This window comes from Aotus nancymaae, unplaced genomic scaffold (genome assembly GCF_030222135.1).
Source record: "Aotus nancymaae isolate 86718 unplaced genomic scaffold, 86718_ANA_hifiasm-v0.15.2.pri h1tg000292l, whole genome shotgun sequence".
NCBI lineage: Eukaryota > Metazoa > Chordata > Mammalia > Primates > Aotidae > Aotus > Aotus nancymaae.
Genome location: NW_026988707.1, coordinates 82020 through 104098, shown reverse-complemented (window position 1 = coordinate 104098; position 22079 = coordinate 82020). Strand labels below are relative to the sequence as shown.

The window sequence follows — 22079 nt, the reverse complement described above, 5'->3', positions numbered from 1 at the left end:
AATTTGCATTACACTGATAACTAATGATGCAAATATCAATTATGTTTATTTGACATACACATACACACACACACACACACACATAATGTTCTTTAACCCAATGCAAATTTTAAAAAGATGTTTCTCATCGTCAAGGTATAAATTTTTATTTTAGATACCCCATATACAAGATCCATGCCTGTTGCATGAGTTGCTAATGGGTTTTCCCCAGTCTGTTACATATATATAATAACAGTGTCTTTTGAAAATAAAAATATTTCAATTTTTATTAAGACTATGTTTTCAAAAATGTTTTTGTGGTATGTGGGTAGTGTGTGTGTGTCCAATATGAGATCTTTGTTTAACTCCGTGATACAAACACTTTTCTCTTAAATTTAAGTTTAGCATTTTATATTTTTAACATTAACAGGATTCATTCTTTATTCCGTTAGTTTTTCTCCATACTGTGAGAAAAATTGAGGTTCATTATTTTTTTCCCATTTGGATATCCAAATGGGAAAATGTCAGCATTTGTAATGATTATTAAATGCGTAGTGATTACACTCCTCTACAGTTTTCTGAGATTTTAAGTAAGACTGAAATAATCTTTCCTTAAATCTCTAATAGACTTCATCAGAAAGCCACTTGGACCTGGAGTTTCCTTCTTCAAAGGTTTTTAAAATTCAAATTTGATTTTTAAGATGTATGTATAGGAATTCAAGTCACTTTGTGCTTACATGCACTTTAGGTAATGTGTGTTTTTCCAGAATTTATTCATTTCAAAAAGGTTGTCCATAGTTCACTGGTATAAAGTTGTTATCCATGGTTCGTTACTATCCCTCAACATATGTAAGATGTCACATATTTTATTATTATATTGGAAATTGTAAAAGTTTCTTTGTTCTTCACAAGTCTTACTAGGTATATATCATTTTTATTAGTTATATAAAAATGACTTTTTAAAAACGTTAAACATTTTTTTTGAAGTAAGTAGAGACTCAAAGAAGTTACAAAAATGATTCAGAGGGTCACCTGTCTCTTTTATACAATGTACTGAAAGGCAACATCTTTTGTAACTGTGGGACAATATCACTATATCAACACAGGGACATCAGGATTTACTCAGTGCCACTGTTAATTATACTACAGAATTTTTTCAGGCTTCAGCATATGCACTGTGTGTGTGTATGTATGCATATGCAGAAGAATCAACATTTGATTTTAATTTTCTTTAATTATTCAATATTTTATTTCAATAATTAACTATTTGTTTTTTAATTCCTTCTTATATTCCATTAAATTTCTCTTTTGTTAGCTTTTTAAATGTGAAAACTTAGTTGAATTTATATGCTTGTTTATTTATATAAGCATCTAAAGATTTCGATATTTTCTTTAATCTTTGCTTTGCTTGCATGTGACAAATTGTGATATATTTTGTTTTCATTTTCTTCCAGCTCAAAATATTTTTCTAACTTTCCTGAAGATAGCTTCTTTCATCAATGGTAATTCAGAAGGGTGTTCTTTAGTTCCCAAATATTTGAGGATTTTCTGCATTGTATACAGTGTTTATTGACTTCTAATTTAATATCATTGGGATCAGTAATTAGCATAAAATACAAGAAAATACTTTATCAAAATAAAGACAGGAAAAAAAAAACCAGAGGAGAAAAGAAAAATATGTTGAAACAAGTACAAAACAAATACCAAAAATGAGAGGTCTTTCCCCAAATATATGAAAAATTGCGTAAAATCACAAGGCATAATTTACCAAAGAGAAGTAACAAGATGTAAACTTATGCTATTAGCTGAGCATGGTGGTGTATTCCTGTAGTCCCAGCTACTTGGGAGGCTGAGGTGGGAGGATCACTTGAGCCCAGGAGCTTGAGGCTGCAGTGAGCCATGATTACACCACTGCATTCCAGCCTGGGTGACAGAAAAAGACCCAGCCTCTAAAAAAGAAAAAAAAAGTTTCTTTAAAATTTATGCTGTTTATGAAAGGAATACTTTAAATTTGGAGAAAGGCATTGGTTGAAATTAAAAGAATGAGAAAAGAGATATCACATAACAATAAAGATGGAAAGCTAGAAAACCTATACAGATATCAGAAAAAGTAGATCTCAAGACAGGGTGTGCTGCTATAGATCATGAGAGACTTTGCATGATGACAAAGCTCAGTCCAGGAGAGACGGAAGTTATTAATGTATATATGTTCAATACAATGGCTTTAAAATACGTGAATGAGAAACTGAGCAAAAACTAAAGATAGACAAAACCAATAACCAAAAATAGGGGGATATTCTAAAACAACTGTCACGATAATTGAGAAAACAAAAAAGTTCAATAGACTGAACAGTCAGTATAGAATATCTGAACGATATTACCACCAAACATTACTTACACTCATTGCATAGACACCAAACATTGCCAGAATGTACATTTATTTCAAGTGCACAGGGAAACTTAACTAGTGTAGACTAACCCTATTCTGGCTTATAACACAAAATGGAGTAATTTTTATACAAACTTCAACTTTTAATAAGCAATTCCAGTGCTTTCTGCCCTGCATGGCTTCTGACGGGAAGTCAGCTATATTATTCATGCTGTTGTTTTCCTGTATGTACCAGGCAAATTTTTTTCTTTCTGATTTCAAAACCTCTCCTTTCCATGTTTGTATTTTGGGTGTTTCACTCAAGAAAAACCACTGACACCCTCTGACCTTCCTTTTCTCATCTTCTAGCATGGTAATAATAATATTGATGACTTTGGAGGCATTACAGATAATCTACCTAAAGTGACTACTCTTGATGACACATTTCAAGTCTTCTAAAGGAATGGAAGTTCAGTTCCAGTGATTGTGGTCTTTTTCCAGGAATTCAGGTTCTGTTGGGCTCCAGCCACTAAATGACTTCACTTTTAAAAGTCAGCCAAGGCCCAAGTCAAATATATCTCAATGGACTACTAGTTATTCCCATGATATGCAGTGGAGTAGAAGTCCTGTCCCTGATGGGGTGACATCCTTGGCTTTCATCACCAATGCTATCAATTAGTAAGTGGACCCGTGTCTAGTCCTAGATGGGCTAGCATGATATGAGCTGCTTGGCCTAGCTTATGAGGAATGCATTGCTCTTTCTATATTTTCCTCTGTGATGTGGTTTGACTGTGTGCCACCCAAATCACATCTTCAGTTGTAGCTCCCATAATTCCCATGTGTTGTGGGAAAGACCTGGTCGGAGATAATTGAGTCGTGGGGACAGTTTCCCCCATACTGTTTACATCCTAGTGAATAAGTCTCATGAGATCTGATGGTTTTATAAGAGGTTTCCCCTTTCACTTGACTCTCTTTCTTTCTTGCCTGATTCCATGTAAGACGTGCCCTTCACCTTCCGCCATGATTGCGAGACCTCCCCAGCCACGTGGAACTGTAAGTCCATTAAACCTGTTTTTCTTTATAAATTACCCTGTCTCAGATATGTCTTTATCAGCAGCATGAAAATGGACAAATACACTCTGGTTGCCTGATTTTGTTTTGGAGTATTCCATCCTTGAAATCTGAATTTTGACATAGAAAGAACTGAGAGTTACACGTGGATTTTGGAAACACAGAACAAAGGAAACCCCTTTCAAAAATCTGCCTTCTTTCCGGCTTAGGTGGTGTATTCTTTCCCATGAAACAATTTAGTTGGACAGCATTCTACATTATGATTTGAGGTAAACCTCCATTCATTGATAAAGTGATTTTAACATTGTCTGGTCTCCTGTGATTATAGTTTCCTCTGGGTTCGCTGTCATGGGGTAGGATTTGGAAGATTTAGTAGCCTTCCCAGAGAAAACGTTACCTTAATTTTACTTTTTCATATTAAGTAAAAAGCGACTTTTTATGATTTCCTATTGGAGTTCCTTCTATCACACAGACACACATACATCCACATTTATGTATATAAATTTATATAGATTTATATAAATCTTTTACATATAAAATTTCTATATATATAGAAATACACATTCTACAGAGATTATATATATACAGAGAGAGAGTTTTCATATTGTAAAACAAGCAGCTTGTTTCTTCTATGATCCTATAACAAAAAATAAAAATATAATATAAATTTATACTTGAACTCATAGAAAAATAATAAGACGAATACTCAAAACATTGTATATTGAAATTCCTACAAGATGTCTGGCAGCATTTCTGGTAACATTATTTTGGGGAGTATGACAAATTTTGAGCTGGATAATGCATATTATTTTGTAGCTGGTTGAGTGACAGTTCTTAGGAAGTGATGAGGAGTGACTCTTTATGGCTTATTTTTAAGCTGTTGGAAGTTCCTTAGGGCTGCACTGAAAATGAATCTTCTCTGGATTTTCCCTGTTTGACATGACTGCCCAGAGCTTAGATGAAGACGTAAAGACATGTTTATCCCACATGGCTTGGAGCAATATTTTACATTGTAAAGAAAATGAAAATGACTAGCCAAAATATGATGAAACTGAACAGGGAAAGAATAAAGTTTTAAATTTCATTTTTTAAAGGCAGCATTGAAGACTCCTAGTTTAACACTTTGTTAATTCCATTTGATAGATGCAGTCTGTCGAGAGAAAGATTACCATCTCAGATTCTGATTAGATCATACCCGGGGTGATGCATTTATTTCTGATGACCACATTTTAAGACACAAATTGAAAAACTATGGCAAATCCAGAAAAAAAGCTTTTGTGAGGTTCAGAGGACTCACAATGGTGTTATGTGAGGATCTATTGAAGGATTCCACATTCTTTTATTTATTTACTTTTCAGAGACAGACAGGGTCTTACTCTTTTTCCTAGGCTGGAGTGTAGTGGTATGATCATAGCTCACTGCAGCCTCACCCTCCTGGGTTCAAGTGATTCTCCCACCTCAGCCTCCTAAGTAAGCTGGGACCATAGGCAACACAGCATTACTCCTGGCTAATTTTTAATTTTTTTTTTTTTTTTTTTTTTTTTTTTTGTAGAGAAGGGGTTCTTGCTATGTTTCCAAGGCTAGTCTTCAATTCCTGGCCTCAAGAACTCGTCCTGCCTCTGCCTCCCAAAATGCTAGGATTACAGGCATGAGCCACAAGGCCAGTGGATTCCACCTTTTAAGGCCAAAGAAAAGATAAGGGATATGAGATCTGCTTTTTAGTACTGCATATGTGAGGAGCTAATACTCGTGATGCGTGTGTATCCAGGGAGAACTAGCGTAGACAAGTATAAGCTGAAAGAAAATTGTCAAAACTCTACTAAAGGCAGATTGTGTGATCACTAAAAGTATTCTTGCTCGAAATTAACTGTCCAGAGAGGCTACTGGCTTCCTGTAGACATGTTCAAAATGAGGCTGCCTATTTGCCAAATTTGATGGATGAGACCCAAATAGTGGGTCAGGACTCTCACTGAGTGGATCTCAGAATTGAGGTGACATGTCAATGAGTAAGAAACTTCTGCCTGTATCAACCCTGGGGGTCTATGGGTCTTCTTTTAAGGGAAAGGAGAAAAGGTCAGCCCAAAGGACTCAAGAACCAGTCTTGAGATGAGGTTGCTGTGACTGACCCACCCTCAAGGCTCCCAAATCACTAAACTCAAGGGAAAAGTCAAGCTGAGAGCTGCTTAGGGCAAATCTGTCTCCAATTCTATTCAAAGTCACCCCTCTGTTCACTGAGATAAATGCATATCTGATTGCTCGCTTTGGAAAGACTAATCAGAAACTCAGTAGAATCCAACCACTTGTCTCTTATCTACCTATGACTTGGAATACCCCTCCCAACTTGGAGTTGTCCAGCCCTCGCTTTGAGTTGTCCCACCTTTCCAGACCAAACCAATGTTCACTTAACATATATTGATTGATGTCTTAAGTGTCCCTAAAATGTATAAAACCAAGCTGTGCTCAGACCACCTTCTGCACATGTCGTCAGGACTTCCTGAGACTGTGTCATGGGCGTGTATCCTTAACTGTGGCAAAATAAACTTCCTAAATTGACTGAGACCTGTCTCAGATATTCAGGGTTCACAATATATATCACATTTCCTTTAGCCACTTGTTGATTAACAGGCATTTGGGCTGGTTTCATATTTTAGTAATTGTGGATTGTGCTGCTATAAACATGTGTGCAAGTATCTTTCTCATATAACGACTTATTTTCTTCTGGGTAGATACCTAGGAGCGGGATTGCTGGATCAAATGGCAGATCTACTGTTAGTTCTTTAAGGAATCTCACGCTGTTTTCCATAGTGGTTGCACTAGTTTACATTCCCACCAACAGTGTAAAAGTCTTCTCTTTCTTTTATATTTTCAAATGGTTGAAAAAAAATTCAAAAGAACTGTATTTCATGACATACAAAATTATATGAGATTCTAATTTCAGTATCTTGAAATAAAACATTATTAGACCTTGGCACAGTGGCTCACACCTGTAATCCCAACACTTTGGGAGGCCGATGCAGGAGGTTCGCTTAAGGCCAGCAATTTGAGACCAACCAGCCAACATAAGAAACCACCACCTCTGTAGAGGAAAAAAAAAGAAAAAGAAAAAAAAAAGAAATTATTGAACCACAGTCATATCCATTCATTGATGTATTGTCCATGGCTGCTTTTGGTCCCTGGGGCATCACTGACAAGGTACACAAAGCTTAAAAGATTTAATATCTATATCTTTCCAGAAAAAAAAAGTTTCCAAAAAAATTAGCAAATTCTTGCTCTAAGTAAATATTTTCAGGAGATATAATACCCCATGCAATTTACTTGGCTGAATAGAATAATGAGAAGGGTCAACGGACTTCTACTCTAATTTTAATAATGACATTGAAACAATACAACTATAATGGGAATGTTAGCACTATTAATAAGGTTATAGAACAAATACTCATGATGCTCTGAGCTAATATTTTAATTTAAAAGAAAATTGAAACAATCTTGAATTTTCTGTATAGAGAAGTGGTTTTTGTTTGTTTGTTTGTTTCTCAACTAGAAACTCTTGAGACAGTCAGAGGCATGTGAACCAGAGCAACTCCATCTTGAATAGGGGCTGAGTAAAATAAGGCTGAGACCTACTGGGCTACATTCCCAGATGGTTAAGGCATTTTAAGTCACAGGATGAGATAGGTGGTTGGCACAAGATACAAGTCATAAAGAGCTTGCAGTTTGCAGTTAAGAAGCCAGCTGAAACCCATCAAAACAAAGATGGTGGCAAGAGTGACCTCTGGTTGTCCTCACTGCTACACTCCCACCAGCACCATGACATTTACAAATGCCATGGCAATGTCAGGAAGTTGCCCTAAATGGTCTAAAAAGGGGAGGCATGAATAATCCACCCGTGTTTAGCGTATCACCCAGAAATAACCATAAAAATAAGCAACCAGCAGCCCTCTGGACTGCTCTATTTATAGAGTAGTCATTTTATTCCTCTACATTCTTAATAAACTTGCTTTCACTTTACTCTATGGACTGGTCTGAATTATTTCTTGTGCAAGATCCAAGAACCCTCTCTTGGGGTCTGGATGGGGACCTCTTTCTGGTAACAAGAAGACTGAAGGAAGGTAGTAAGCCTTAGCACAGCTGTTTAGAGTTATGTATAGAAGGTGTTCAGAAAAAGAGCACTTCCAAATTTCACATGAAGGCATTTTATCAGAGCCCTCCCTTCCTAAAAAACTGCCTGAGTATCTTATTATAGTCTTCTTAAAACTTCACAGAAGCTGGGCCATTGCTTTCCTTTTCAGAAGATAACTGTCAATTATGTGCCTCGACTCAGCCCGAAGCTAGTATGGCTGCGAAGAGGCAACGACACCATGCTTGGTTAGTGAAGGTCAGCGCATGCCACCACACCCAGCTATTTTTCTTCTTAATTTTTAGTAGAGACGGGGTTCCACTGTTTTGGCCAGGCTGGTCTCAAACTCCTGACCTCAGGTGATCTGCTCATCTTGGCCTCCCAAAGTGCTGGGATTACAGGTGTGAGCCACCATGCCCAGCCTGATAAATGCTTTTTATACAATTAAATAAGTTACAATAGAGGTCTCTGTGTGTTTCTGAACTTTTCTCCTATGCTTTTGCACAGTGCTACAGTGCTGATTTTAATTCTCCAACTCTCTTTTTATTTGATTGGATTCTTTTCCATTGTTTTTGTTTTATTTTATTTTTCTGTTTTTTTGAGAGAGTGTCTCACTCTGTCACCAAGGCTGGAGCGCAGTGGTGATATCTCAGCTTGCTGCAGCCTCAACTTCCTGGGCTTAAGCAATCCTCCCACCTCAGCCTCATGAGTGGCTGAGACTATAAACATGTGCCACTTGCCCATTTTTGGTTGTTATTGTCGCTTTTAATCTTTGGTAGAGGCAAGGTCTCACTATGTTGCCCAGGCTGATCTTGAACTCCTGGGCTCAAGTCATCCTCCTGCCTTGGCATCCCGAAGTGTTGGATTACAAGCACGAGCCACTGATCCCAGTCTTAATTTTCCAACTCTATCTAACCCTAGAGAGCTTAGTCTCCATAGTCGAGTAAATCAGTTTTCTTTGAAAATGTACTTTTAACCTTCTTTATCCCAAGTGATATCACGTCCTACGAGGAGTTTATTAGAAGGTACAGAATCGTAGTCTCTAAAACAATTGCTGCATCTCTCTGTCTTTGTGTATCTGACCAGAAAGAATATTTATTGGTGATAATGACAGTTTGTTTTTGAAACTACTGAAGGCCTATTGTGTCTAGATTAACTGTTATTGAATTGCATCCTGTATTTATTGATACAAAAAACAAGTGCTTGGCGAGAATGTATCGAAAGTCCATTTCCCACTGAACAAGACTGTAATAATGTTGAGGTAGGAAATGCATTGGACATTTAAGAATAAACTTTTTTAAAAAAGTTTAAAAGCAAATAGAAAGAATAGACATTTAGGAATAGTTTAAAAGAGGATAAGACCATGAGATCACCCACCTGATCATAAGGTTTCATAGGAGGAAATGCAAATTTGTAAAACAGAAGAGATTCACTGACATTAAACTATGAGATGTCTCCATAGTCAAAAAGTGAACTTGGTGTTTTCAAAGAAATAAAGATAGTTATGTATATATTTTAGGAAACAATTGTCAGTCAACAGAAGTTTCAAAGAAGTAGAGTTAGCCGGGATGCTGAATATGTTTGTGTAGGGGAGAAATTGAAATATTTGCTGCCATAAAATGTAGGGCCACTAGAAAAAAAAATAGGGAGGAAAATTCCTGAATCGTGCATTCTTATCATTGTCACTGAGAAGAATGAGGTCACTTTAATTCCTAGGAGAGTTGACCACTTCTTCAAAGAACCTTTTGCTTAACTTTTGTTTTGGGCGAGGAGAGGGGACTGAGTCTTGCTCTGTCTCCCAGGCTGGAGCACAGTGGCACAATCTTGGCTCACTGCAAATGCCACCTGCCAGGTTCAAGTGATTCTCCTGCCTCGGCCTCCCGAGTACCTGGGACTATAGGCATGCATAGAAATGGGGTTTCATCATGTTGGTCAGGCTGATCTTGAACTACTGACCTCAAGTGATCCACCCACCTAAGCGTCCCAAAGTGCTAGGACTACAGGTGTAAACCACCTGACCGGCCAAGTTTAAACGTTTAACATATTTTAAGAGGCTGCTTTGTGTTCAAAGAGTTCTTAGCAGAGGGTTCTGAGAAGTCATTGAAATCAAGGATGTTCATGGAGTTCTCCAAGATAAATGACTGTGGTTTGGTTGTAGAGGAGGGCTAGGGGATGAGAAACAGCGAGAGAGAGAGAGAGAGAGAGAGAGAGAGAGAGAGAGAGAGAGAGAGAGAGAGAGAGAAGCGAGAGACAGAGGAAGAAGGAGAAGAGAAGGAAGGATAGAGAGAAAAGAGGAGGACAGGAGAGGAGAGATCCTGGGACCAAATCCATGGACAACAGGAGTAGCCTTTGGGAAACACTGGCTGGGAGGCACTTTGTGCAGCAAAGGTAATTGATGGAGTTAGTGGGATAGATATTTTTAACAGCATCAACTTTACTTTAGCCAGATGCAGTGGCTTTTACTTGTAATCCCAGTATTTTGGGAGACTGGAATAGGAGGATCACATGAGGCCAGGAGTTTCAGATCAGCCTGGGCAACATAGCAAGACCCCATTCCTATAAAACATTACAAAATAATAATAAATAAATAAATTTGGGTTAGGCACTGTGGCTCATGCTTGTAATCCCAGAATTTGAGAGACTGAGTTAGGAGGATCACTGGAGGCCAGGAGCTTGAGATCAGCCTGGGCAACATAGTGAGACTCTATGTCTAAAAAAAAAGTATTTATTGGTTTTCATTGCATTCTGATGTCACACCCCCACCACATGCAAACATTCAGTAGAATGTACACAAGGAAGTGTATTATATACAGTGCAGGAGTTTCCTAGAGCTTAGTACCAAAATTTGGGTACCCTAACACAAAATAAATGTATTATCTCCCAGTCCTGGAGACCAGAAGTCTGAGATCAAGGTGTGGACAGGACTGTGCTTCCTCTGGAGGTGGCTTCTTCCTTCCTCTTCCAGCTCCTAGGCACTCCAGGCATCCTTGAGTTTGTGGCCACATGACTCCAGTCTCTGCCTCCATCTTCATGTGGCCTTCTCTGTGTCTGTGTCTCCTCTTCTGTCTCTTAGAAGGACACATATCACTGGATGTAGGGTCTATTCTAATCCACTGTGACCTCACTTCACTAATTACATCTGTCAAACCCTTTTTCCAAACAGGGACACATTCACAGGTTCTGGGGGTTAGGATTTGGACATATCTTTTGGAGTGCTGTGATTGAACCCACTCAAGCCCTTGGGAAAATTCAGTAGGAGGTCGGATGCTTCAGAGGTGAGGAGTTGGTGTGAGAATGAGAAGGAGACCAACCCAAGACAATGTGATCCCTTCCATGGATTGAAGGTTGGCTGTAAGTGTGGCGAGAATATGTGGATTTACCTGTCACTTGAACAGAGCATAATGATACCAGTAGATTTCTCAGGAACTTCAGATAACATCATGGTTATACTGTTATGTGAGTGACATGATTTGGCTACATCCCCACCCAAATTTCATCGTGAATTTTAGCTCCCACAATTCCTTCATGTCATGGGAGGGACCTGGTGGGAGGTAATTGAATCATGGGTGTGGGTCTTTCCTGTGTGGTTCTCATGGTAGTGAATGAGTCTCATGAGATCTGATGTTTTTTTTTTTTTTTACATTTGATTCTCTCTCATCTTTTATTTATTTATTTATTTATTTTTATTGCATTTTAGGTTTGGGGGTACATGTGAAGAACATGCAAGATTGTTGCATAGGTACACACATGGCAGTGTGATTTGCTGCCTTCCTCCCCTTCACCTATATCTGGCATTTCTCTCCATGCTATCTTTCCCCAACTCCCCACCCCCCACTGTCCCTCCCCTATTTCCCCCCAACAGACCCTAGTGTATAGTGCTGCCCTCCCTGTGTCCATGTGTTCTCATTGCTCAACACCCGCCTATGAGTGAGAACATGCGGTGTTTGATTTTGTGTTGTTGTGTCAGTTTGCTGAGAATGATGGTTTCCAGGTTCGTCCATGTCCCTACAAAGGAAGTGAACTCATCGTTTTTGATGACTGCATAGTATTCCATGGTGTATATGTGCCACATTTTCCCTGTCCGGTCTATCATCGATGGGCATTTGGGTTGCTTCCAGGTCTTTGCTATTGTAAACTGTGATGCAATGAACATTCCTGTGCATGTGTCCTTATAGTAGAACGATTTATAATCCTTTGGATATATACCCAGTAATGGGATTGCTGGGTCAAATGGGAAGAGAAGTCTTGTGCATACAGTTTGCACACTTATACTCAAGCTCTTCTGCTGCAAAATAAAGATCAAAAGTAGACTGAATAGATGATGGAAATGCTTTCCTTCCTTGAGGAAGGTTGATGGAGAGGTAATTACTCGGTTCTGTTTTGAGAATAACCTGACCACAAGCTTTACAAACAATAGAGTGCAACAACTCTGACTCAAAATTAGTAGTGATGGGGCAAGAAAACCCATTGGTGTCAGGATCATCAGCAAAAACTTGTTTAGGAAAATGATATTCCAAAACTTCACTTTTAGGCTTCCAAATTGTGTCATGTTTTTCTGTGTTATCATCTTTCAACTGATCTAAACAGTGACCTAAAAACTCATGAGCATCCTTCTGTGCATTGCCATGGAATACCTCTGCAACTGCTGACATGACTTTTTTAATATTCAAAAGTAACATCTCCTTGACTTCTATATTATAAATATCTTTTAAAAAAAAGCAGTCGTGCCAAACTCATGGTAAGAGCATTAAGAGGACTTTTACTCCATGGGAAACCCCGATTAAGTATATCATTAGCAAACGATGGAATTGAAAATAAAGACTGTAAAACTACATTCATGTAACAGGTGTTTCCCAAATTGAGGAGGCCGTGGCATAGTTTCTCTGGAAACAATTCAAAAAATAGTTTTAATTTATCCCACTTTGAGTAATCCTCACTATACCCTGGTTGTAACACAAATGCCAAAATCACTTTCTCAGTGAGCGCTTGAAGGAGACAAATATCATCTAGGTAAGGATTTACAGTACTATTAACGATACATGAAGATTCACATTCCAATTTCTTTTTCTCTTCTAGCTCTTTTAACTTCAGTTGTTTCTCTTGTTTGTAGCTTACACACCTGAAGCAATCTAGCTTGGATTTCTTGCATTCTACAGAATTATTTTCTTCCAAGAATTCCTCATTCATCTCTGAGCTAGACAAGAGCATTATTTTCCTCTTCTTGTTTTGCTTTTCTAATAACTTTCCACAAGTAAGTGCTGACGATTCTGATTTAAGCAAAGGCATCCTCTGAAGGACACCTGTCCCACTACCTTGTGCTTTCTCAAAAGATTTGTGACTTGATTTCTCACCAACTTTGCGGAATGAAGTTTTGTTGATTTTCTTCCGTGGTGTTGTGCTAGGAAAGACACTCCCACCTTTGTCAGGTTTCACAGGTGGCCAAACCTTCTTTTGGTGAAATCTATCCAGGAGTATCCTCAACATTTCAGCATCTGTGGAGGATAATCCTTTAACAAACAAGAATTTATTATTTTTAAAAGTTAAATGCAGGTGATTTTGGTTTCCTCCATAGGATCTAAAGACTACATTTCGAATATTATCAGTTAGCAGAAAAGTCACATATTTTCCATTTTTGAAATAGAGCACCAGTCTAACTTTCTTCTGTCCTTCCACTGTTCCAATGAATGCTGCTTTTGATTTAGACATACCAGTCCTGGGATTCCATATTTGGACAAAACCTTTTATCGTTTGGGCAGCCATGTTTTCATATACCTATCTTCGATTATTGATAATCTTGAAGTTCCAATCTGTTTTGCAAGTTCAGCTGTGGAGACACCACCAAAGAAATGGTTCATTAGTTCTCTATACAGAATGATCCTATTTCTACTACTGGTTTTATACTAGAGTCTAGTTCAGGTTCTAGATATCCACCTCTTCATTTATGAGATCAATACCTTTTGAGAGCCTTCCGCAGTTGCATGAAGGCAGAGTCTTGATTCCCAAGACAAAATCACTATGGGAAAAATCAAGAAGTGTTATTTAAACTATTACAGAAATGCTTGGCTTGGACAAAACTCAAACTCCACACTCATAGACTACATCTAGTTTCCACCAAAATATTGGGCTCCCTTCTGATTAATTTCTCCACTTCAATTGAAATCATGAAACACTTGGAAGACTTTCAGTACATAATTGAAAAAGTATACTCAATAGAGTCTCAAGTGCATGAATACAATACACTACTCCTCATGTTAAAGAATGACTCCACAGGACAGTTACAATAAGTGAATAAGAAAGTGAAGGCACCAAGAGGCCCTCAACTCAGGAACAGATGAAATCTTCCTTGATGTCTAGAGGATCTCATATAGGGGCCACTCAAAGTAAATCAATCTACCTCCTTCAAAATCTAGTTATGTTCCTACATTTCACTTGGCACTGGGGAACATCATTGCATTCTTCCCGCCTACTGACAAAAGTTTAAGAAGAACAACTTCTTACCTATCAGATATAGGCTAGTGAGGCTCCTGCAGCCAACTCTGGCCATAAGGCCCACCTAACCAGAGCTAGCTCCCTGTATTCAAAACCAGTGGCAAAGAATCAGATGTATTTAGTCACGGAAAATCAGAATCTCTGAACAACTCTGGAGCCAATGTGAATTACTGAGTAAGTTAACAGATAGCACTACAAATATTTGCATCAGAAAGTATACATCCAAGAATTAGCTGGAAGTTGTTTCCTCCTCAATAGTTAAATATTCTTCCTGAATCTTCTCTGTGCTATTAACTTGCTTAAGCAAACCCTGTCATTACGAATAATACTGCAGGAAACTTCTGTTCAGTCCCTGTTCAAATTATCAACATATCGAAATTGGTGGAACATAAATTAATGAGATTTTTGTTTTATAAAGTATTTCATCTATCAACCTATGTTCAGGGAAGTAGGGATGGCATCCGTTCGTATACAAAAGTGCATATGCATCCAAGTAAGAGAATGATTATATTTTTCGTGGTAGAAATGGGGCCATAAAAACATTCCAGCACAGCACAAATTTAAGTTCTCTGGATAATTTATATTTCACTGTCCTACTGTAGATGCTAAGTAAGGATTTAAACAATTTCCTCTCCACAAAAAAGGTAGTCTTAATTGTTCCTTTTTATTTCAACAACTCGAGAGAAACTGCAACCATAGAACCACTTGCAGCCTATTTAAATTTTACAATCCCAGCTCATCTGTATTTATCAAAAATTATTATCTTCTTTCTACTGGTAGCTGAAATAATCTAAGACCCTCTTGACATTTCTTCTCTCTGCCCTTAAAAATACAGTTAAGAGACATTCCTTCCTCACAGTCAATCCTGCCTACATTTCACTCCAGATGAAAGGAGGCTTATTTGAGCCCACTGAGCATAGAAAGTAAAGATTAAGAACCATATTGCTGATGTACAGGCTGAGTGGTCTGACCACTGCCTACTTCCCTAGGACATCTCAAGCTTAAATCCTGTTCGTTATGCTGCCTTGATTGCTTGCTTTGAGAGTCTTTTAAACTAAAATGTATCATTTCCCCAAGACTCCATTGAAGTGCACTATGTGACTATTCCATGCAGCCTAAAATAAACCTCAGCATTCCTCCTCCCTTGCCACCCCCACACCAGATTCAAAACAAATAGATGACAGCTGTGTTCAAAAGTTATGAAAGCCAACATCCATTTCTCTCATTTTACCTACAAACTCAAACCGTTCAATTTGACTTATCAACTACTAGTGCAACACTTCAGACTCAAAGGATAGCCAGACACTCACAAAACTGCACCACTTCTGTCAGATTTGGAAGCATGAACTATGGTGCCAAGCAACTGGTTGTACAGAAAAAAAAAAAAAAACTAATAGAAACGTGTGCTCCATTATTAATTTACTAATTCACTCTACATTGATCTTCATGGTCACTGAGAAAGTTGCTGAGCATCTGCTCTATGCTCCCTGCATGTTATGATTTGCTGAGTATCTGCTCAATGTTGGGTATTGCAGCTGGTGCTCTCAGGGACAGAATGGATGTGAAGATTCACTGTACCTAAATGATTTAGACTCTAAACATCAGTGTGTAAATGTCACAATAAAAGACGGGACTCCTCCAATTTAAGGAAGGTTTGTGTTGCTTTTGGAGTATTTACCCTCTGTATATTGCATTTATATCTCACACTATTCAGGCTTTCATTATTTCAAGAGGTAGAAGAACTTGAAGACAAATCCGTATACACCTTTCAAATCTGAATTTGCATTTCCGAATCCCAAAGTGTATATTACAAAAGAGTAACAAAGAGAAGAAAATGAGACAAAAAAATTATTGTCTTTCAAGTATTTCGGTGAAATGGATGATGCTATAAGAAGACAACCAGTTGTTTTGAAAAGTTTAGAGGGAGCTTTGGCCTAGAGGCAGATTAATAAACTCTAGAAGGCTTGTAGGCTCAATGACTATGAGAAAGTAACATTTCTATGTCAGTTCCCCTCTGCTGACATGAGTACAAACTGTCATCAATTATATAGAATTGAGTGTGCATTTATCTTACTGAATAGGCGAGGGTCAAGATATATGGCAGTTTGGTACAGATGGTGTGTTTTAATTATCTTTTTTTTTTCACTTCTTGAAAACATGTGAAGTAAGAGAACAAATATATACTGAGAAATCCTGCCAAGTTACCTAAGCAAGTCTCACTGAACAGAAATGAAGTACCCATGAGGTGGTGTGTCAGCCCACAAATGCAATAAGTGAAAAGAGAGAGCCAGGTAATGACATCATGAGTTTCTAACCATTTCTGGGTATCTCCAGTAATGCCAAGCAAGGGTTTTGAAAAACAAAACAACTTCAACTCACATTTATTTTAAACTACACTTAGCTTAGTGATCTTGGACAAGCCAATTCCTCTATTAGGGCCCATTAAACAAATCGGGAAATATAAAACTCTCTTTGAGGACTCCATTCTGTGAGACTACAAGTACAAAATGCTTAAGCACATTCGACTTCCCAGGACAGGCCAAATAAAAGATACTTTCTCCAATGATTAGATGATGTGCACTAAATCTGGACTTGGAACCCAGGGGCACAATACAAAAAACTATACATGGAAGGATGGGTAGGGTAGGAATATTCTAGGTTTGGCAATTGGGAAGAGAAGATATTCAAAAGCCAGCAAGCATCCATTTAGTCATTAAATAAATATGTATGGAGTACTAGAAAGCATTACGTTAAGCTCTAGGTATAGAAGAATGAAAAAACTCACAAAATTCATGCTCTCAAAAAATTTTAGTTCTAGCAGGGGGATGGAAGAGACAGTACATACACACAAAACATGGAGAACACCAGATGGTGGCAACTGCTAAACGAAACAAAGTTAGAGGAGGCTGGGTGCAGTGGCTTCAGGCAGGAGGAAGAGTAAATGAAAAGGCCCTCAGGTGAGAATGGACTTGGCATGTTGGAAACAGAAAGCAGGCCAGTGTGGTAAAAGATTTGAAGAGAAAGAAGTTGTGGAAGGTTTGTAAAAGAGCAGGACACTGAATGGACTCGTAACCTTGCTGAGCAGCACCCAGGGCTGACTTAGGCTAGTAGTCATATATTTACAGCAAGACCAATCTGCATATTTTTTCTCCAGCCACGTTTAGCTGCCCAGTAGTCATAGCCCAGGTGTGTAATAGGTAGAGCCTTGAATTTCACTTGCTTGAAATGTTGCCATTCATAAGTAACCAAGGAAGAGGAAAATGGGAGCTGAAGGTATCGAGAAGAAAATGATTTAAGTACGGAACCAGAAAGGGCGGAATGGAGCAATGAACAGAAACACATGAAAAGGCCTAAATATCATAAAATGCTACAGAGTAGGGGAGAAGCATCAGGGGACGAGGAGTCCAGCTCTCATTTCAGCAGCTATACTTCTGTCCCCTGCTTCTAAGCAGCTGTCAACTGCTTGCAGACTTCCTTCTATTCTCCTTCCTTTCTGTTTTTCTATTCATTCTCATCCTGGCTCCAAAGCTGGAAGTAAATAATGGAAATGGAAGTGGAGAGTTGAATGTTAGGGGCATGTGGGCTGGGTTAGAGGCAGACAAGATCAGATGCAGGGAGTTGGGGGCAGCAAGCAGAAGGGGAAAGGAAATCCTTCCCTCCCCTTTTTTACCCTCCCAAGTTTGGGTTAAAGGTCAACACATCAAGAGACACATTGCCTCTAGAGCATTAGCAATTAAATCCTGTTATTATGTTTGGTCCCAGCTTCAGTGTGCATGGCTTTTCAAAATGATTGGATCAGGGCAGACTCTCTTTTTCTTTCTCAAGCTTAAAGGTGCATTTCTGTACTCAGCAAACGTCCAAGTCATTGGATAGCAGAGAAATGCGATTATTTTGTCTCTTGACATACACTACACATAAATCTCTCCATAGGAGGCCCTGACCAAAATGGGAAGAATTCTCTAGACTAGCAAATTGTTCCCATGAACTATTTAAGCTTTGAACCCTTTCTGAGTGACAGATTTGGCAGAGCATTTTTTTTAATTCTTTAAAAATTATGCCAGTGCTATTAGTACAACGTAGCTGATTAGGAAAACAGAATGCAAAGATTGTTTTCCAGAATTTAAATATGATTTCATTAAGAAAGAGTGCTTTTTCATGAGAAAGCATGCATTTGTTACACTAAATAATGATAAATGAGGTTTTTCTTGAAATTAATCCTTTCTCTCCTGTTGGAACCTTCCTAGTATTTTGCAGCCCTTTCTGCTAACTATTGCATTCATTTGTTTATTCACTTAATAACTGAAATATTTGTTGATACCTAGTCAACTGTGAATATCAACTATGGCCCATATCCAAACATGAAGCAGTAAAAATATTCCTGACCTCAGATTTTAAGACAAATACAAACAATGGCAGTACAAAGGAAAATGTCTTAATTAAGAAAGTAAAATCCAGTTAGTATTACCTAAAAGTCCACGTATTTTCTGCTATCTTAGCTTTTTGTAGCATTTCCTCTCTGCCTGGAATTCCCTAATAATTCCCTTACTTTTATCTTAGTTCTACCCTTCTTAATTTTTAAAGACCCAGTCCAAGTCACACTTTATTTAGATAATTCCCAGGTCTGAGTTTTCCTGCCTCAGAATTCACCAATCATTCAGTTTTTGTAAGTAAGACTGTTACTTTGCCTGTGATACCCTGCAATGCTGCTCCGTACTACCCTACCACAAAGTTAATAGCTATCAGAGGATGAACTTATTTTCAGTGTATGTGCACAGCCAAATTTTCCTTTGCCAAGAGAAACCATAAAGTTGGACAAGTAGGACTCCTTTAAGGGTTAGGACCAAAGAATCTTAACTTTCCTGAGGAAAACAGCATCTAAAGTTTTAAAATAAGGGCTGACAGGCCAGGAAAAGATGAAATTCATGGGCTAGAACTGTTATGGGAACGTCAAGCTGAATATGACATGAAGGCCAGGTTAAATAAGACAGGAGACTAAACAGATGGACACCTGCATCCATCAAATTTTAAATGCATACACACTTTAATTAAGCAGTTATTCGATTAAGGTTTTGTCCTATACAGAAAACTACAAATCTTTCTAACAATCACTATCTTTGATCATTTTAAAAGGACTTAAAACGTGAAATTTTTCTTCTTGTCTCATGATACTGTCAAAGATGCAAAACTGAGTAACAAGTACTATAATACGTTGGACAAGAATTACCATACATGTGAAGAATATAGTTATCAAAGGTTATTTAAAGTGGGCTAGGCATGGTGGCTCATGCCTGTAATCCCAGCAGTTTGGAAGACCGAGGTGGGAGGATCTTTTGAGCTCAGGAGTTCAAGGCTACAGTGAGCTGTTAAACAGTGCAAGCCTGGGCAACAGAGCAAGACTATGTCTCTTACAAAAAAAAAAAAAAAAGATTATTTTAAGTAAGGAAATTCATTAATAGGGAACATTGTGGCATTTCCCCTATTCCCGTGTCCAAGTCAAGTGGGGGGAGGGGAACTAAAATTGGTAAATCATTTACAAAAGATTTCAGACTGCATCTTATACCTTGGCTACATACTCACTTTGAAATGTTTTCAGTACAGCCTATAATAATATAAACACTTTAAATCTGATTTATTTGAAAGGATTTGTGTGAAATACCACTCATAGCTTCCTCACACAGGATACATCTCCTCCTACCTCTTGCACTCCAGAAACAGTAACTCAACTCATTAAGTATTAGGTTGAAAAAGATTCAATTTAAAAAAAAAAACTTTAAAAGCAACCCAACAATAAAGTAAAATAACCATAGAATAGCCCAAAAAGATTAACAACATCATTAATTATTATTCTAATATCAAATGCCATGTATAGAAGCAGGCTTGGTGCTGCAGTATACTTGTACCAAGGTGACACTGCTTTTTGCCTAAGTGTCTGATCTTCAAATTACCTAGTAAGGGCATTTTTTTTCTTTGTTTATTTCTTTTGCCTGGTTCTGGGCGCCATCCTACCTTATTGGATGTTTAGACTGTGCATTCCCTTCCTTGTCTAGAATACGACTGAATAAATAAAACATTATAAGGAACTTTAGGGATCATCCATTAAAATGCTCTAATTTTATATCATAGAAAACTTAGATCTTGGAAGGTAAAGGATTGCCCCCAAGGTCACCTGGCTGCTTAGTAAAGAACTGGCACCAGATATGTGTCCTACATCCAGCATCGGGCCCACAGTACATGGTAGACAGTTAAATATCTTATTACCCAATAAAGAAATAACTGCTTAATTCCTAGCGTGGGTAATACATCAGGCACCCAATATAATCCTTGAATCTCGAAAACTACAGAAGTGTATGGCTATGTAAAAAGGCCTATTTTTCCAAGTAGATAACATACAATGTCAAGAGAGTATCAAATTGATCTGTGATCAAAGAAAATGTTAAGCATCAGAGCAAATAAAAATGCAGCCCTACAAACAGAACTGTTGGCCTTACAGATGGTATAATTTGCCACGATAACCCTGTTCTGTGTGCATGTATGTATGCATGTGCACACGTGGCATATGAACATGCACCCGATGAGGAAAAGTATTACCCACAAACAGGCATAACCTGTATCTCTCCACTCAGCCATTTCAAATATATATATTCACATACATAGGACCTCCATAAAGTCCTTGTCTACCTTCACCCTTCAGAATAACATAATGGGTAAGTATGACAGAGCATTCTATAAATGGCATGTAAAGAAAACTTTACTCCATTTTAAAGTGATAGCACCGTGGATTTGAACATAGCACTATTGTTTCAAATCATGTGACAAATATAAGCTGTGCCCTTTGGCAAAATAATTTTTGGTCTTTATCAGCCCTAAGACAAAGAAAATCCAAAACCTTTTAAATGACATTTGCAGATGTTTTCTATCCTGTCTACCACCAGTTTAGCTTTTCACCAAATTGTATACTAAAGAGCTGGAAGAAACCTTAGAGGTCACATGGGCTGACCTCCCACCCTCTTGAGGAGACCCTTTCATAGCACTTGACAGCCTGTGAACACAGACTGGCCTGAATTGGACAATCAGCCAGAACAACAGACAGCCAACTTGGTTTATAACTGTTTTACTGTTTTCACACTGCTTTATAAAATGATTTGGAATACAGTTTTCTGAAAAAGTATTACAAGCATTTATTGCATTTTTTTCATAGAATCCCTTTAAAACTAGGATGAATAATTTAGATGGAAAGACTGTCAAAGAAATTACAATAAACAAGTGTGATATTTACTCTAAGGCAGTTGGCAATCAGAGTACAACAACATTCATGCTAATTGTAGCTTTTATTAAGTAGAAAACCAGTACTCCATTCACAGAGTTAACACTGGCTTTGTACTTCACTCTCATTACTCATTTCAATATGTAAGTGAAATAATGAGTTATTAAATGTCATTGATCTATTCTATGAATATAATAGGACTTCATACTTATTGCTGAGTTCATGGAGATGGAGATGATGGTTGTCCAAAGCTGTTTCATGGGACTATAAAAACAATACGCTTTTCTCCAAGGACATCTCATGGTTCTATTTATTCCCTATTTTGCCCAATGAGTTCCCAAACTTCACAGAAAATAAGTGCCTAAGTAACTCCCTTCTGTCTATATCTTATAGAAACACTTAAGTGCTGATATAAAGCCTTAGATCCAGGTCCAGAGCTCAAAGGTAGCGCTTACTACTTTTTTACCTATGAATTTCATGCTTATAAAGCCTGCTTATTATATGCTCAGAAGCTGCTGGAAGTCTAAACGCCTATTAAATTCAACCATGCACGTTCACACCACTCTCCCCTTCTACCCTCAATCTTGCTCTGGAAATAAGTATCCAAGAAACCCCAAACAACTTTGAATTCTAGGAGGATGGCAAAGGCTTTCTAATGACTGAATGTCACATACGGTACCTCCTAGTTAGTCTAAGTAATAACATTCACCACTTAATTGCATGACATTTCTTCCTAAATATTGATAGAGTTATTAAACAGAGGTGTGGCCAGAGCATGGTCACCTAGATTC

The 22079-nt window shown here is 37.9% G+C and overlaps 3 protein-coding genes across 3 annotated transcripts in view; 1 reads left to right on the top strand and 2 right to left on the bottom strand.

Moving 5' to 3' along the window:
* Positions 1–22079, top strand: part of LOC135273157 (PI-PLC X domain-containing protein 1-like) — a 195471-nt gene that overhangs the window by 96153 nt on the left and 77239 nt on the right. The window lies entirely within an intron of this gene.
* Positions 11404–13295, bottom strand: LOC110567171 (ubiquitin carboxyl-terminal hydrolase 26-like). The gene is given in 2 exon segments (XM_064372069.1): positions 11404–12244; positions 12246–13295. Coding segments are annotated over 2 exon segments (1533 nt in total). The 3' UTR covers positions 11404–11761.
* Positions 13286–22079, bottom strand: part of LOC135273159 (serine/threonine-protein phosphatase 2A regulatory subunit B'' subunit beta-like) — a 43225-nt gene continuing 34431 nt past the window's right edge. The window contains exon 6 of the mRNA XM_064372072.1: positions 13286–13359. Within this exon, the coding sequence (XP_064228142.1) occupies positions 13318–13359 (42 nt within the window). The 3' untranslated portion in view covers positions 13286–13317. The remainder of the gene's footprint in view (positions 13360–22079) is intronic.